Source organism: Pongo abelii, chromosome 12 (genome assembly GCF_028885655.2).
Source record: "Pongo abelii isolate AG06213 chromosome 12, NHGRI_mPonAbe1-v2.0_pri, whole genome shotgun sequence".
Classification (NCBI taxonomy): Eukaryota; Metazoa; Chordata; class Mammalia; order Primates; family Hominidae; genus Pongo; species Pongo abelii.
This window is the reverse complement of record NC_071997.2, coordinates 88,557,630-88,571,963: the sequence shown is the minus strand read 5'-3', so window position 1 is coordinate 88,571,963 and position 14,334 is coordinate 88,557,630. Positions and strand designations below refer to the sequence as shown.

At 44.0% G+C, this 14,334-nt stretch overlaps 1 protein-coding gene across 3 annotated transcripts in view; it reads right to left on the bottom strand.

The window, feature by feature from the left end:
* Positions 1–12,573, bottom strand: part of LRPPRC (leucine rich pentatricopeptide repeat containing) — a 114,470-nt gene extending 101,897 nt beyond the window's left edge. The window contains exons 1-2 of one of the 3 annotated variants that reach the window (XM_054547599.2): positions 11,645–11,850; positions 4,217–4,291 (exon numbers count right to left, since the gene is read on the bottom strand). In XM_054547599.2, coding sequence (XP_054403574.1) covers positions 4,217–4,291; positions 11,645–11,793 — 224 coding nt within the window. In that variant the 5' untranslated portion in view covers positions 11,794–11,850. Of the gene's footprint in view, positions 1–4,216; positions 4,292–11,644 lie in introns of all 3 variants that reach the window. The other 2 variants (XM_024242107.3, XM_054547600.2) reach the window with 2 other exon arrangements.
* Between the last annotated feature and the right edge of the window lie 1,761 nt (positions 12,574–14,334).

Below are 14,334 nucleotides of genomic sequence, written 5' to 3'. Positions count from 1 at the left end.
GTGGAGGAGTATGCAATAATATTAGTCAACAACAAAAGCTGATTAATACAAAAATTTCAAAATTGTGAAGTCTATTTGCCCAAGTTTTTTACACAACACAAATCTGATAAACTGTTAAAGAGCAAAAATAAAACTTCCGCTACAGGATATTTTTTAAATGTAAGAGAAGACCAACTCAAATTTCAGGCAGAAAACAGATGTTTATAAACTAGCACATTGTTCTGAATATTCTAGGCAAATTTTTTCTCATACACATGTCTTTACTGCAGCTGAGTCTCCTTCTCATAAGTGTGCTTGGATTTAGTTAAGTAGAAACATGAATCTATTATAAAATAAATTGGGATAGAGGAAGGATTACATATTTAACCAAAGAAATCTTCACTCTTCAGTTATATGGTCCAGAACTTATTTTTAAATTCACTCTAATACATCCTGGAAACAAAAGTTTCACAGCCTGGAGCAATGGGTATGTCGTGACAGAAAGGAAAGAACAGAACAAGTCCAGGGGTGACGGTGGGGACCCGCAAGAAGATCACACCCACCAGGCTTGCACAAGCTGGAGCTCACTGCCTCCAAATGCTAAGGACCAAAATTGATATAACCACATAAGGGGAAATTACTGTATCATCTCATCCAAGTATCATACTGGCTCCTTTACACTTCCTAGTTAAATGTCTCAGGTTCCTTCCACAGACTCCAACTCCTACCACTAATACTCAAATTACCCATAAATGTTTTCTTGTAAAATCTACCATTTAAAGTTATTATCTCTCAGTTTTTTTAAAAAATTAAGGTGGGTTTTTTTTAACTCTTTAATAGAAAACGATCTTATAGTCGAATGTCCATTAAAAAAAAAAAAAAGATATAAAGGATCAGATTATCCTACTAAGCAGGCTTCCATGGGACCCTCCCCACTACTTTAAAGCCTGTACCATTTTTTAAAAAAATAAACACAATTTTTTGATAAGCAGAGACTGACTAGAAAAAAACCCACAATTTTTTAGTATTTTTAGGTTTATAGAAAAATTGTACTGAAAGAACAGTTCCCACTTTCTTCTCCCTCCCATTTCCCCTAGTAACATTTTGCTGTAGTGTAGTATATTTGTTACAAACGATGAACCAATGCTGATACATTATCCATCAACCAAGGTCCATAATTTACATTAGAGTTCACTGTGTGTATACGTTTTGACAAACATATGACATGTATCCACCTTTACAGTATCATACAAAATAATTTCACCGCCCTAAAAATGCCCTGTGCTCTATCTATTCATTCCTTCCACCCTCCTTCCGAACCCCTGGCAACCACTGATTTTTACCTGTCTCTAGTTTTGCTTTTACTAGAAAGTCATATGGTTGCATCATACAGCATGCTGCCTTTTCAGATTGGCTTCTTTCACCTAGCAATATACATTTATGGTTCCTCCATGTCTTTTCACAGCATGACGGTGCACTTCTCTTCACTGTTGAATAATGTTCTTTTGTAGATATACGTGATTTGTTTACCCATTTGCCTACTGAAGGACATCCAGGTTGCTTCCAATTTTTGACAATTATGAATAAAGCTGCTATAAGCATTTGTGTGAAGGTTTTGGTATGGACATAAATTTTGAACTCATTTGGGTAAATACCTAATGGTAAATCTATGTTTAGCTTTGTAAGAAAACTACCAAACTATCTTCCAAAATAGCTATACCATTTTGCTTTCCTACTAGCAATAAATGAGAGTTCCTGTTGTCCTACATGCTTGCCAGTATTTGGGGTTTTCGATGTTTTGCTGGATTGTTGCCATTCTGATAGTGGTATCTCATTGTTGTTTTAATTTATATTTCTCTAATGACATAAGCTGTTGAACATCTTTTCGTATGCTTATTTGCCATCTATATGTCTTTTCTGGTTAAGTATTTTCTGCCCATTTTTATTTATTTTATTTTATTTTGAGATGGAGTCTTGCTCTGTCACCCAGGCGGGAGTACAATGGCGCGATCTCAGGTCACTGCAACCTCTGCCTCAGGATTCAAGTGATTCTCATGCCTTAGCCTCCTGAGTAGCTGCGATTACAGGCACACACCACCATGCCCAACTAATTTTTATATTTTTAGTAGAGACGGAGTTTTACCATGTTGGCCACGCTGGTCTCAAACTCCTGACCTCAAGTGATCTGCCCACCTTGGCCTCCCAAAGTGCTAGGATTACAGGCGTGAGCCACCATGCCCAGGCCATACACGTTCTTAAAACTCTTCTCTCCACTTTTTTTCTTCTTCACTGATATTATGAATCAGTTTAGTGTCACTTTAGAGCTATCAAGAGTTTAAAGGGAGATACAGGTAGAAGACAGAAGAGGCATTATTAATAGCTAATGTTTATCAGGTGTTTAATTTGTGCTGGGTATGAGAAAATTATAACTTACAAATGAAAAAACTGAAGCAACTTGCCCAAAGTCATCACAGTTAAAGCTAATGATAGGGCCAGGGTTAGCACTCAGACGGTCTCATTCTGAAATGAACTCAACGTGGCAAAAGGGCATTGAAGAAACTAATCTAGCTGCAGTTGGGTGTTCACACTGGAAAGTGGTAAAAAAATTAAACCTAGACAGTGAGAGTGAGACTAGACAGTGGAAAGTCTCCAATGGCAGATAAATAAGGGATTTGGATTTTATGACACACTTGTAAAGTACAAAACTAGTTTTCATAGAGCCGCTCTCTCAACTTATTTTGTTGCACTGTAATGTAGAAAATGGGGAACTCAAATTTATCTCCTGCGTTTTCACCAATCCCTAATTTAACTATTCCACTTGAATTTTCTTTAGCCTGTTGATACGCTGGATCACGTGGATTGATATTCAAATGCTGAACCGTCCTTGCACAGTTGGAATAAATCCCACTTGATCACGGTAAATCATTCTTTTTATATACTGCTGGAGCCTCCCGAGTTTTAATGTATCCAAAATTCAAAAAGATAATCCCTTTTAAAAATGTTTGGTAATGAGCCGGGTGCGGTGGCTCATGCCTGTAATCCCAGCACTTAGGGGAGGCCGAGGCGGGCGGATCACAAGGTCAGGAGATTGAGACCATCCTGGCTAACACGGGGAAACCCCGTCTCTACTAAGAATACAAAAAATTAGCCGGGGACCGTGGCGGGCGCCTATAGTCCCAGCTACTCCGGAAGCTGAGGCAGGAGAATGGCGTTAACCCGGGAGGCGGAGCTTGCAGTGAGCTGAGATAGCGCCAGTGCACTCCAGCCTGGGCGACAGAGCAAAAAAAAAAAAAAAAGTTGGTATTCCCTTCAAATTTCTCCACTGCAACCAACTATTCCACTAATACCCTGTTCCCTCAAACTCAAAATCTTAGACTAATTACTTTATTGGGCAAAGTCTCTCAGCCTTTATATCCCATCTAGTGAGTGCTTAGATGTCTGAGGCTTTTGATGAACTCATGGACTTCTGCAACAAATCTTTAGTTTCTCAGGCTTCAGCCTCTCTTCATACAACTGCCAGATCAACCATCCTCAAAACCATCTTTTTTCAAAAATCCTATCATTGTTCTTTACTTATCACATCAATTCTGTTCTTCCATTTATTAATTCAAAAAATATTTACTGAGTGCTTTCTATGTATAAGGCACTGGCTAGAATATTCTTATCTAGTAATAAATCTAATAAATTAGACCTTTAAAAATATTAATTATGGTAAATGTAATTAAGAAAAGAAACAAGGGGCCAGGCACGGTAGCTCAAGCCTGTAATCCTAGCACTTTTGGAGGCCGAGGCAGGCAGATCACTTGAAGTCTGTTCGAGACCAGCCTGGCCAACGTGGTGAAACCCTATCTCTACTAAAAATACAAAAATTAGCCTGGCATGGCGGCAGGTGCCTGTAATCCCAGCAACTCGGAAGGCTGAGGTGGGAGAACTGCTTCAACCCAGCAGGCAGAGGTTGCAAGTGAGCCAAGATCGCCCCACTGCACTCCAGCCTGGGAGACAGAGAGAGACTCTGTTTCAAAAAAAAAAAAAAAGCTGGGCACAGTGGCTCACGCCTGTAATCCCAACACTTTGGGAGGCCAAGGCGGGCGGATCACCTGAGGTCGGGAGTTCGAGACCAGCCTAACCAACATGGAGAAACCCCATCTCTACTAAAAATACAAACTTAGCCAGGCATGGTGGCGCATGCCTATAATCCCAGCTACTCGGGAGGCTGAGGCAGGAGAATCGCTTGAACCTGGGAGGCAGAGGTTGCGGTGAGCCGAGATCACGCCATTGCACTCCAATCTGGGCAGTAAGAGCGAAACTCCGTCTAAAAAAAAAGAAAGAAAAGAGACGCCACTGGTCAATAAATAATAGCTGTCTTATAGAAGGTGCTCAATAAATGCCTCTGAGTTTTTGTTTGTTTGTTTTTTGAGATGGAATCTCGCTCTGTCGCCTCCCGAGCAGCTGGGACTACAGGCACCCGCCACCACGCCCAGCTAATTTTTTTGTTATTTTTTTCAGTAGAAACGGCATTTCACCATGTTAGCCAGGATGGTCTTGATCTCCTGACTTCGTGATCCGCCCGCCTCAGCCTCCCAACGTGTTGGGATTACAGGCATGAGCCACCACACTCGGCCAAATGCCTCTGAGTTTTTACAATATCTTTCCTTTATCTTTTTTTTGAGACAGGGTCTCATTCTGTTGTCCAGGCTGGAGTGCAGTGGTGCAATTATGGCTCACTGCAGCTTTGAACTCCTGGCCTCAAGCAATCCTCCCACCTCAGCCTCAGCTCCCAACTAGCTAGGACTACAGGTGCATGCCACCACAGCTGGCTAATTTCTTTTTTTCTAGAGATAGGAGTCTCACTGTGTTGCCCAGGCTGGTCTTGAACTCCTGGCTTCAAGTGATCTTCCTGCCTCAGATTCTCAAAGTGCAGAGATTACTGGGCCTGGCCTAAAAAATCTTTTATAAAACTAAGTCACAATGAACTTTCTCCCTCTAAGAATTGAATTCTCCAAAAACTTTTGACAAATTTAGCTGCCCCAGTTTTATGCTTTATGGTAAATCACAGAATTTTAGACTAAAAAAGCTACTAGCCGCCCTTCTACACTTGGTAACAACCTTCTGGCCTGAAATACCAATCCACTCCTTTCCACCTATCCAGATTTCCCTTCCATCTCCCAGGATCCTCCAGTCAAAAGGGATGTCTCCTGTGTCTCACCTATGGAGGAAGTAATGCAAAGTCAGTTAACCAGATTGGGAACGATGATGTGACACAGAGAAAGACACTCTTCAGAATCTATGAAGATCCCTTCCAGATACATTCTGAGATCTTCTATGTTTACTTACCTGTGAAAGTCTTTAAATCCCAAGTTTATATCATATATTGCCTTTTAAAAAATGTTTTTGTCCATAAGTAATCCCTTCACCATCTAAAACACAACAGTCTGGACCTCATTCTGCACCCAATGGAAACTACCATGGCACTTAACTGTAAACAGGAAAATGACAAGATCAAATGTGTAACATATGTAAAACACTTGTAACACATGTTGCAACATATGTAAAACATTTCAGAAACGGGAATCACGGTATCTGGAGTTGAATCTCAACTTGAGGTCTTGAATAAATTATACTTCTAACCCTGTTTCCTAATTTGTAATAACCCACGGAAGTTGAAATGTTTGTATGATGTTATGTTTACAAACACACTTTGAAAATAATAAACATCAGGCCAGGTGCAGCAGCTCACACCTTTAATCCCAGCACTTTGGGAGGCTGAGGTGGTGGATCACCTGAGGTCAGGATTTCGAGACCAGCCTGGCCAACATGGCAATGGCAAAACCCCATCTCTACTAAAAATACAAAAATTAGCCGGGCATGGTGGTATGCGCCTGTCGTCCCAGCTACTTGGGAGGTTGAGGTGGGAGAACTGCTTGAACCTGGGAGGCAGAGGTTGCAGTGAGCCGAGATGGCCCCATTACACTCCAGCCTGGGTGGCAGAGCCAGACTCCATCTCAAAAAAAAAAAAAAAAAAAGAAAGTAATCAACATCTATTCTAAAGGTACCATTGTTTACCCTAATCCCCAAATCTACTTTTCTTAATTCTGCTAACACTCTCACCAATCTTCTGTTCTCGTTCTCTCAAGAAAAGGATCTTTTCTTCAGTTCTGTACTACCTTGTTGAAGGCCTATTACTCCTAATTTGTAATACCAGTGTTGTTCCATCCCCACGTTCCTATAATCTACATAAACTTTGTCAGAATCTGTACTTAAAATCCTCCAATGGCTTCCAATCATCAACTAACCTACCTTCTAAGCAATCTTGGTAGCCTCAAGAAATCAACTTCCACCACATCCCACACAGCTACACAGGATAAACAGCCTCCAAGTCTCTTCATGCTCTTCTCTATTTTTGGAACACTCTGAATATCCACTACCATGTGTCCTCTAAAACTCAATGTCCCCCTGCCATAAAACAAATGGCACTGCTCCTCTCTCTGAAATACCACATTATATTCTTCTCTTACGGACAGTACATCTAATAGTTGTACATGTGCCTGTCTAGCCCTGTGATTGATAAATCTATACTCATAGAGCAGAGGCTGAATGTTACAGATTTCAAAACCCCAAAGGACCCATCAGGTTCTTTTTTTTTTAAATTGAGATGGAGTCTCGCTTCGTAGCCCAGGCTGGAGTGCAATGGCGTGATCTCGGCTCACTGCAACCTCCACCTCCTGGGTTCAAGCAATTCTCCTGCCTCAGCCTCCCAAGTAGCTGGGATTACAGGCATGGGCCACCACGCCTGGCTAACTTATGTATAGATACTTTTTTTTTTTTTTTTTGAGATGGGGTCTCACTCTGTCGCCGAGGCTGGAGTGCAGTGGCCTGATCTCTGCTCACTGCAAGCTCCGCCTCCCAGGTTCACGCCATTTTCCCACCTCAGCCTCCCGAGTAGCTGGGACTACAGGCGCCCGCCACCATGCCCTGCTAATTTTGTTTTTGTATTTTTAGTAAGAGATGGAATTTCACCATGTTGGCCAGCCTGGTCTCAAACTCCTGACCTCAAGTGATCCGCCCGCCTCAGCCTCCCAAAGTGCTGGGATTATGGGTGTGAACCACAGCACCCAGCCGGACCCATCAGATTCTTAATATCTGCAGAAGATTTTTCTAAAATGAGTTTTCTAAAAGTTTTCTTCCAACTTTAGAAATAAAAATCACACCATCCCATCAAAGGACAATATGTGATTTTCACCTTTAGGCCAATCATTAGTCTAGATCTACTTCCAAACAGATTTAGTCCAAAGCTTATCTTTCCTCTGAAGTACACAAGTATTATGCTAAAAACCATCACACAAAGAATACACACACAAAGCAGCTCTGATCCAGAAATGCAAGGAAAATGTATGTGACAAAGCAAGAGTATTTATCTCCTCACAGAGAACAGAGTAAGAGCTGGTTTTTAAGAAAGCATCTATTTGAAAAATAGATGTACTGAAATGGGAAAATGAAGAGCAAGACCACATATTACAAAGGAAAAGGATATACTTCTTGGTGCTACAATTTTGAAAACAGATTACTAATGTCTAATAACTTCACTCACTAATACTCATTTGTCCTCAGATAGGACATTCCTGGTAATCAAGCTCAGGGTGAATTTGTGTAGACACACTGCACTGCATGGATGGGTTAAGCATCCCTTCAATTTCCTCCAGTTTACCATATTCCTTCTTCAATGTCTTAAGATTTTCATTGATTCACTCAACAAACATTTGACGCCTACTATATGCCACAAAGTTAAACACCAGGGAAAGCAAAAGGAGTAAGACACAGTATCTGCCTTCAAGCAACTTACAGCCAGCTCCAGAGTGTTGATGAGTGCACATGTCATAGTGTTAATGGGTGCTTTAGTGATACACGGTCTAAGAGGAGGCACAAGAAAGGAGCCAGTCAAACGGGAGAAGCAGTCAAGTTAAGGTTCAACAGAGATGGGGGACACCTAACTCAGGGGGAAGAGGAGACACATTTCAAGAGTCAACATTACACTCAAAGGCAACGAAATATACAACATGGCCCATCAAAGCCTTGCAGATCCACAGACAAGCACTAGACCTACAAAATCAGAATCTGCAGTTTAACAAGAGCCCCAGGCAATCATGCTCACTAGAGTTTAAGAAGCCCTGCTGTAGATCACTTCAAAGTGTAGACTGGTATGGCTAGAACACAGGATGCCATGGGAGGGAACTCACAAGAGATGACGCTCCAGAGGCAACTCCAGCTCATAAAGCACCTGTGCTAAAGAGTCTGGATCTCCTTCTGGACCCAATGGGAGCCACCACAATGCTTAAGTGTAAGTAGGAAAATGACATGATCAAATTACCAGGGAGACTAGGGAATGATGATGCGGTTGGAGGAAAAGGGATGCATTCCAAATGAAGCAGATCTAACAGGGCTTAATCATTTGTGCAATCAATAAATGGGGGGTGAAGGGAGTGAGAGACAAATGGGAAAACAAACATGTAGATATCCAGGATCTTTTTGGAAGGCAGGTAGAAACAGCAACATTCACGAAAATAGGGAACACAAGAGGAACAGATGTGAGAAGAAGGAGGGGTCCAATTTGAGCTGTGTTGGCTTTGAAGTACCTATTGTTCAAGCAGGTGGATGTGTAGTAGATGGTCCATATCTGGGAGAAACATCATCAGATAGGTAAGTAATGCCCTGAAAAATGGAAAAGGTCACAAAAGAGAATGAAAATGTTGAGAAAACATAGAAGGACCACAAGTAAAACTACCAAGAACATCAGCATTTGATAGGTGAACAGAAGCAAGAGGAATGAAGCAAATGGGACAAACCCTAAAGAGAAGAGAACCTAGAAAAATGGTGTCATCAATACCAAGAAAAGGGTCTCATGAAGGGGAAAATGGAAGACAGAGTAATATGCCAGGTCAAGGCCTAAAAAGTGGATTTGGTAATTAAAACAGGTCCTTTCAAAAAGTTAAATAAACATACATCTTACACATACATAAGTCATTAGAAGGATAGCTATCAATGAATGGCTCTCTGGTTGATATAATTAAGGGTGATTTTTAGTTTATTGTTCCCACCACCCAGGTTTTGCAACTGTCCCTTGAGGCACTTCGAGGAATAATTTTTGCAACTGTTCTTCAAGGCACTTTTGAAATAATTTTTCAAAAATACAATAAAAAAATCAATAAACAAGATAATAATGGCCTTTGACAGTGGTGTGACTGCAGTAGGTAGGAAAGTGAATGAAAAGTGAGGAAATTAAAGGGACAGAGAAGTATGGACAGGGAAGAGACTGAGAAGCTTCTAGAGTAAACAGAGTTCCAGGAAAGGTTCTGTGTTTCAGGTGGGCAAGATCTGGGCATGCTTACAGGATGTCGGGTAGGAGACTATATACAGTGCTCAGAGTCCAGGAAAAAGAGGGAACAATTACTTCTTTATTGCCTGCTATCACCTGAACACACAGTGGTGAACAAGACAAAGTCCTGCTCTCATGTAGCTTACCTTCTACTAAAGAAAAAAAAAAAAAAAAAAAAAAAAACAAGAGAAATAAGTAATGATATCAGACAAGTGAGGTGTGCCACGAATAAATCTACAATAGGGCCGGCATGTTTTGGATTGAGTGTTGAGGTAAGGCTTCCTTGAAGAGACATTTGAGATCTGAATGATAAGAAAGCAACTTTACAAAGATAAGGGGGAAAGGCCTTTACAGATAATGAAACTGAGGAACAGACAGGTTAGTAAGATGTCTGAGATTATGCAGTAAGTAAACAGAACCCTTTCTACTAAACTGTGTTCTCTCTTTATTCAGTTCTCCTCAAATGCAACAGTCAAGATAAAAGAAAATGTGGACCTTCCCCTGGCCTCACAGAAATGCTGAGGATTAGAAAAATAAGAATAATGGGCACAACTTTCTCAAAAGAAACTCTGAAAGCCAAGAGATGTATATAGTTCTGTGCTCAGAGGCATGATTTCGGAAAGTTAACTGTTCAAGCCCAATAAGAAAATATAGGCAGACTCCAAATTACAAGTAGGCTCCATTCCAAAGATTATAACTAAGTTGTTAAGAAATCATAAATTATTTCCTCCACGTAATTTTATGGCGAGATTAGGTGTTCAGGCTGGTCCATGAAGGTCCGCATAACCGTAGATGTTATGACTACTGTTGTAACCAACAAAGCACTTACTAGGCATCAGGCCCTATACTAAGTGCTTAATACAGATAATTCTGCAATATTCCTAACACTATTACTACTCCCACCTTATAGATAAGGAAGCTGAGGCCTGGAGATGTTAAGTAACTTGTCTAATGACATAATGCAGATAAATTGAGGATAAAATGCAGATAAATCTGGAGTAGGCTGCAGTCTGGGCCCAGCCTACTGCAGATCCTTGGCTCTCAGTCCTTACGCGAGCTCTCAAAGTACCTTAATTTACAAGCATCAGTCTTTCAAAATCATTTTTTCTCCAATGCTAAAAGCTCAGCACCTATCTCCCCTTCTCTGGTGGTCAAAATACTATTAATAACCAAATGAACACTTTCACCAACTTTTCTTATCCCCTCCACTACAAAAGTCTATACCAAACCTATCTCTGATAAACCTCAAACCATGAGCATTTATTCGCCTATCTGACACCCACTGAGAGTTTAACTTGCCTTTGCATCCCCAGATTCCAGAGTGCCTTGCATGTGCTCATTCATTCAAAGACACTTACAGGCCGGGAGCGGTGGCTCACACCTGTAATCCCAGCACTTTGGGAGGCCGATGCAGGAGGATCGCTTGAGGTCAGGAGTTCGAGCCTAGCGTGGCCAACATGGTGAAACCCAGTCTTAGTAGAGACTTTTAGTAGAAAGTACAAAAGTTAGCCTGGCATGGTGGCGCACACCTGTAATCCCAGCTACTCGAGAGGCTGAGGCAGGAGAATCGCTAGAACCCGGGAGGCGGAGGTTGCAGTGAGCCGAGATCGCGCCACTGCACTCCAGCCTGGGCGACTGAGCGAGACTCCGTCTCGAAATAAATAAATAAATAACAAACAAAGACGTTTACAAATCCTACCATGACAGTTCCCAACTCGCGCAACACCTTCCTAAATGCTGAAGGAAAACTCCATTCAAGAGAACGCAAGCAAAAGCCCAAACTGATCATAATCCAGCGTCCAGCTTTAAGCCATCCGTGGCTCACCCAAACTCCCAACCCACTCCCAGCCGCCCCATCCCTCGCAAAAAGCTAAATTTCCAATATCTAAATGCTAGGTGGTTACTGATCACCAACGGTGACCCCACGTGGGACACCACCCAAGCTGGCCAAGTGTAAGGAAGAGACCACCACCCGACTCCCCAAAACAGTCTTCAAAGCTCCCCTCATCTTCGTTGACCGTGGATACCCCGAGGGCAGTAAGATCCAGGCTGAAGTGGCGAGGGCAGGATTCAAGCCGGAAGCAGGCCATGCCCGCAGCCGTGACCTTCTGAAGGCGCTTAACCCTATCACCCGAAAACCCCCGGTACGGAGCGTGGTGCGGGGCCCGGGGAGGCTAGGTCCTGGGGCGGCGAGAAGGGTGGCGAGCACAGGCAGGACCCGGTCCCTGCCGGCACCCACGACCCCGAGGGACCCTGGCGCCGCAGCCTGGCTGGAGGAAGGGCCTGGGCACTCACCCGGCCACGGGCCCGGCGCGAGCGGCGGGCAGATAGGAGGCGGCATGCGGCCGGCCCGGGCCGCCAGGGAGGAGGCGCAGGGAGAGCGGAAGGCGCGGGGCCGCCCCAGCACGCAGCAGCCAACGCGCGGATCTCAGCAGGGCTGCCATTGCTCGAACGTCCCCGCAGCGGGAAGCACGCTCCTCCAGAAGGACAGGAAGAGTATATGACCGCAGGGTCGCCTGGCGCGGCAGAGACCAACTGCCGGGCGCGCCAAATGTGGGGGGGAGCCAGGGATTGTTTTAGGTTGGAAGATGGAAAACCGCACTTCTCTAAGGAGACCCAATATGATATTCACATAAACGATGTTGCTTGTTTCATTATCGAAGCTTTTCTTTTCCGTCTTCCGTCTCCGATCTGGGCATCGTGTTCATTCGCTGCACCCCTGCACTCCTCTGTTGGTAGAGCCGCAAGAGGTCAACTCCTCCCAGGCTGGCGCAGAGGCTTGTGGGAGGCCAACTAGTAAAGACACCGAGAACTCTCGAGGAGAGCCGACTATGAAGACCCCAGGATGTGGGGCGGTTTCCCCCGCCCCCGAGTGCAGATGTTGCAGCTAACGTTCAGCGCTGACGCGATGTCCAATAGGAACGGCCCTTCACTCTCAGAAACGCGGGCCAGAGAAACCGTGGAAGTCGTTTGCACCTTGCCGTTTGCCTCCCAGGTTCAACATGATAGGATGTGGATTATCATGGCCTGGGAACAGTGTAAAGGAACGCGCGGGTCCCCACCCTAAGCGCGTACGCGGGGCCTCGCTTTAGAAAATAAATGAATTCTACCAAAAATCCTGTAGTTTTAAAGCTGGAATTGAACTGACTCTCTTCCCCAACCCTCCACCCCTACCGCGCGTCTCCCTTCAGTAAATGCACATATACATGTGAGAAGTAAAAGAACAATGTAATTAAGAGTCTCCAGCCAAATCTGGGGAGAAAACAGGCAAGTTAAACCCATCGCTGGCGCAGTGGCTCATGCCTGTAATCCCATCGCTTTGGAAGGCCGAGGCGGGTGGATCACCTGAGGTCAGGAGTTCGAGACCAGCCTGGCCAACATGGTGAAACCCCATCTCTACTAAAAATACAAAAAATTAGCCGGGCGTGGTGGCAGGCGCCTGTAATCTCAGCTACTCGGGAGGCTGAGGCAGGAGAATTGCTTGAACCCGGGAGGTGGAGGTTGCAGTGAGCCAAGATGGCGCCATTGCACTCCAGCCTGGGTGACACAGCGAGACTCTGTCTAAAACAAAACAAAAAAAACACGTCGCTGCCTTCACAGGGCTTACGGACTGGATCGGTTCCCTGTGCACACGTGGGAAGCTGAGAACAGCCTTCCACTCCCTCTCCACCTGCCTGTCCCCTACCTATCACCAGGCGAACGCGCGGGTATTTCCTCTGGAAGCCCTCCCACGGTCATTTCCCCTGTGACTGTTTATCCCACTGGACCACGAACTCCTTATCAGTAGGGACTGTGATGTCTTATTGTAGGCCATACACCTACCCAGTGCCAGACACACAGTAGGTCTCATTAAATATGTGTTAAATTAATGTCTATTTTGAGATGACCTAGCTCACCTCTGCTTTGAGAGATGAGGGAACAAAGACACCCGCTCCAAGCCCCCAAAAGAAACAAGGTGAAATGAATGACTCTGGGTTATATTACTGAGCACTGGGAATACAAGTTATTCACCTATTCAACACGTATTTATTGAACACATATCCAGTGCCATACACTATTTGAAATCCTGGGAATACAGCAGAGAACAAAACAAACCAACCCTAGATTCTAATTAAGCTCTTTAAAGTTTAATTTGGGAAGACAAAAAGAACTGTGATGCAAAATACGCCAGGGTAAAGGGATTGAAGGTGTCATGGGAGAAGTTGCTTTTTTTTTTTTTTTTTTCTCGAGACAGCGTCTTGCTCTGTCACCCAGGCTGGAGAGCAATGGCGCGATCTTGGCTCACTGCAGCCTCGACCTCTGGGCTCAAGTGATCCTCCCACCTCAGCCTCCTGAGCAGCCGGGATTACAGGCCCAAGCCCTGGCTAATTTTTGTATTTTTAGTAGATATGGGTTTTTACCATGTTGCCCAGGCTGGTCTCAAACTCATGGCCTCAAGCAATCTGCCTGCCTCGTCTCTCAAAGTGCTGGGATTACAGACATGAGCCACCACGCCTGGAGAGTTGATATTTTAAATAGGAAAAACGTTGAACAGAAACCTGAAGGAAGGAAAAGAGGAAGCCAGGAGAATCTTCTGGAAGGAGAAAAAAAAAAAAAAAGAGTGGTTAAGGCTTAGAGAACAGCAAACACCATAACCCAGAGGCAATAATAGGTGTAGCCTATTCAGAGAACTTTAAGGAGGAGGACTGTGTGGATGAGAGAAAAGAGCAGGGGGTAGAGAGCAGGGGGTAGGAGTAGGGGAAGGAGCAGGGGGTGGAGAGGGGCCTGGAGGTCGGAGAGGTAGTTGGAGGCCATATCAAGCAGGGTGTTGTAGGTGGCCATGAAGACTGACTTTTATTTAGACTGAAGACTGACTTTTACTTAGAATGAGATGAGAAACCATTGGATAGTTTGGTGTGTTGCTTTTAAAGAGATGGAGTCTTGCTGTGTTGCCCAGGCTAGAGTGCAGTGTCTATTCACAGGTGCAATTATGACACACTACAGCC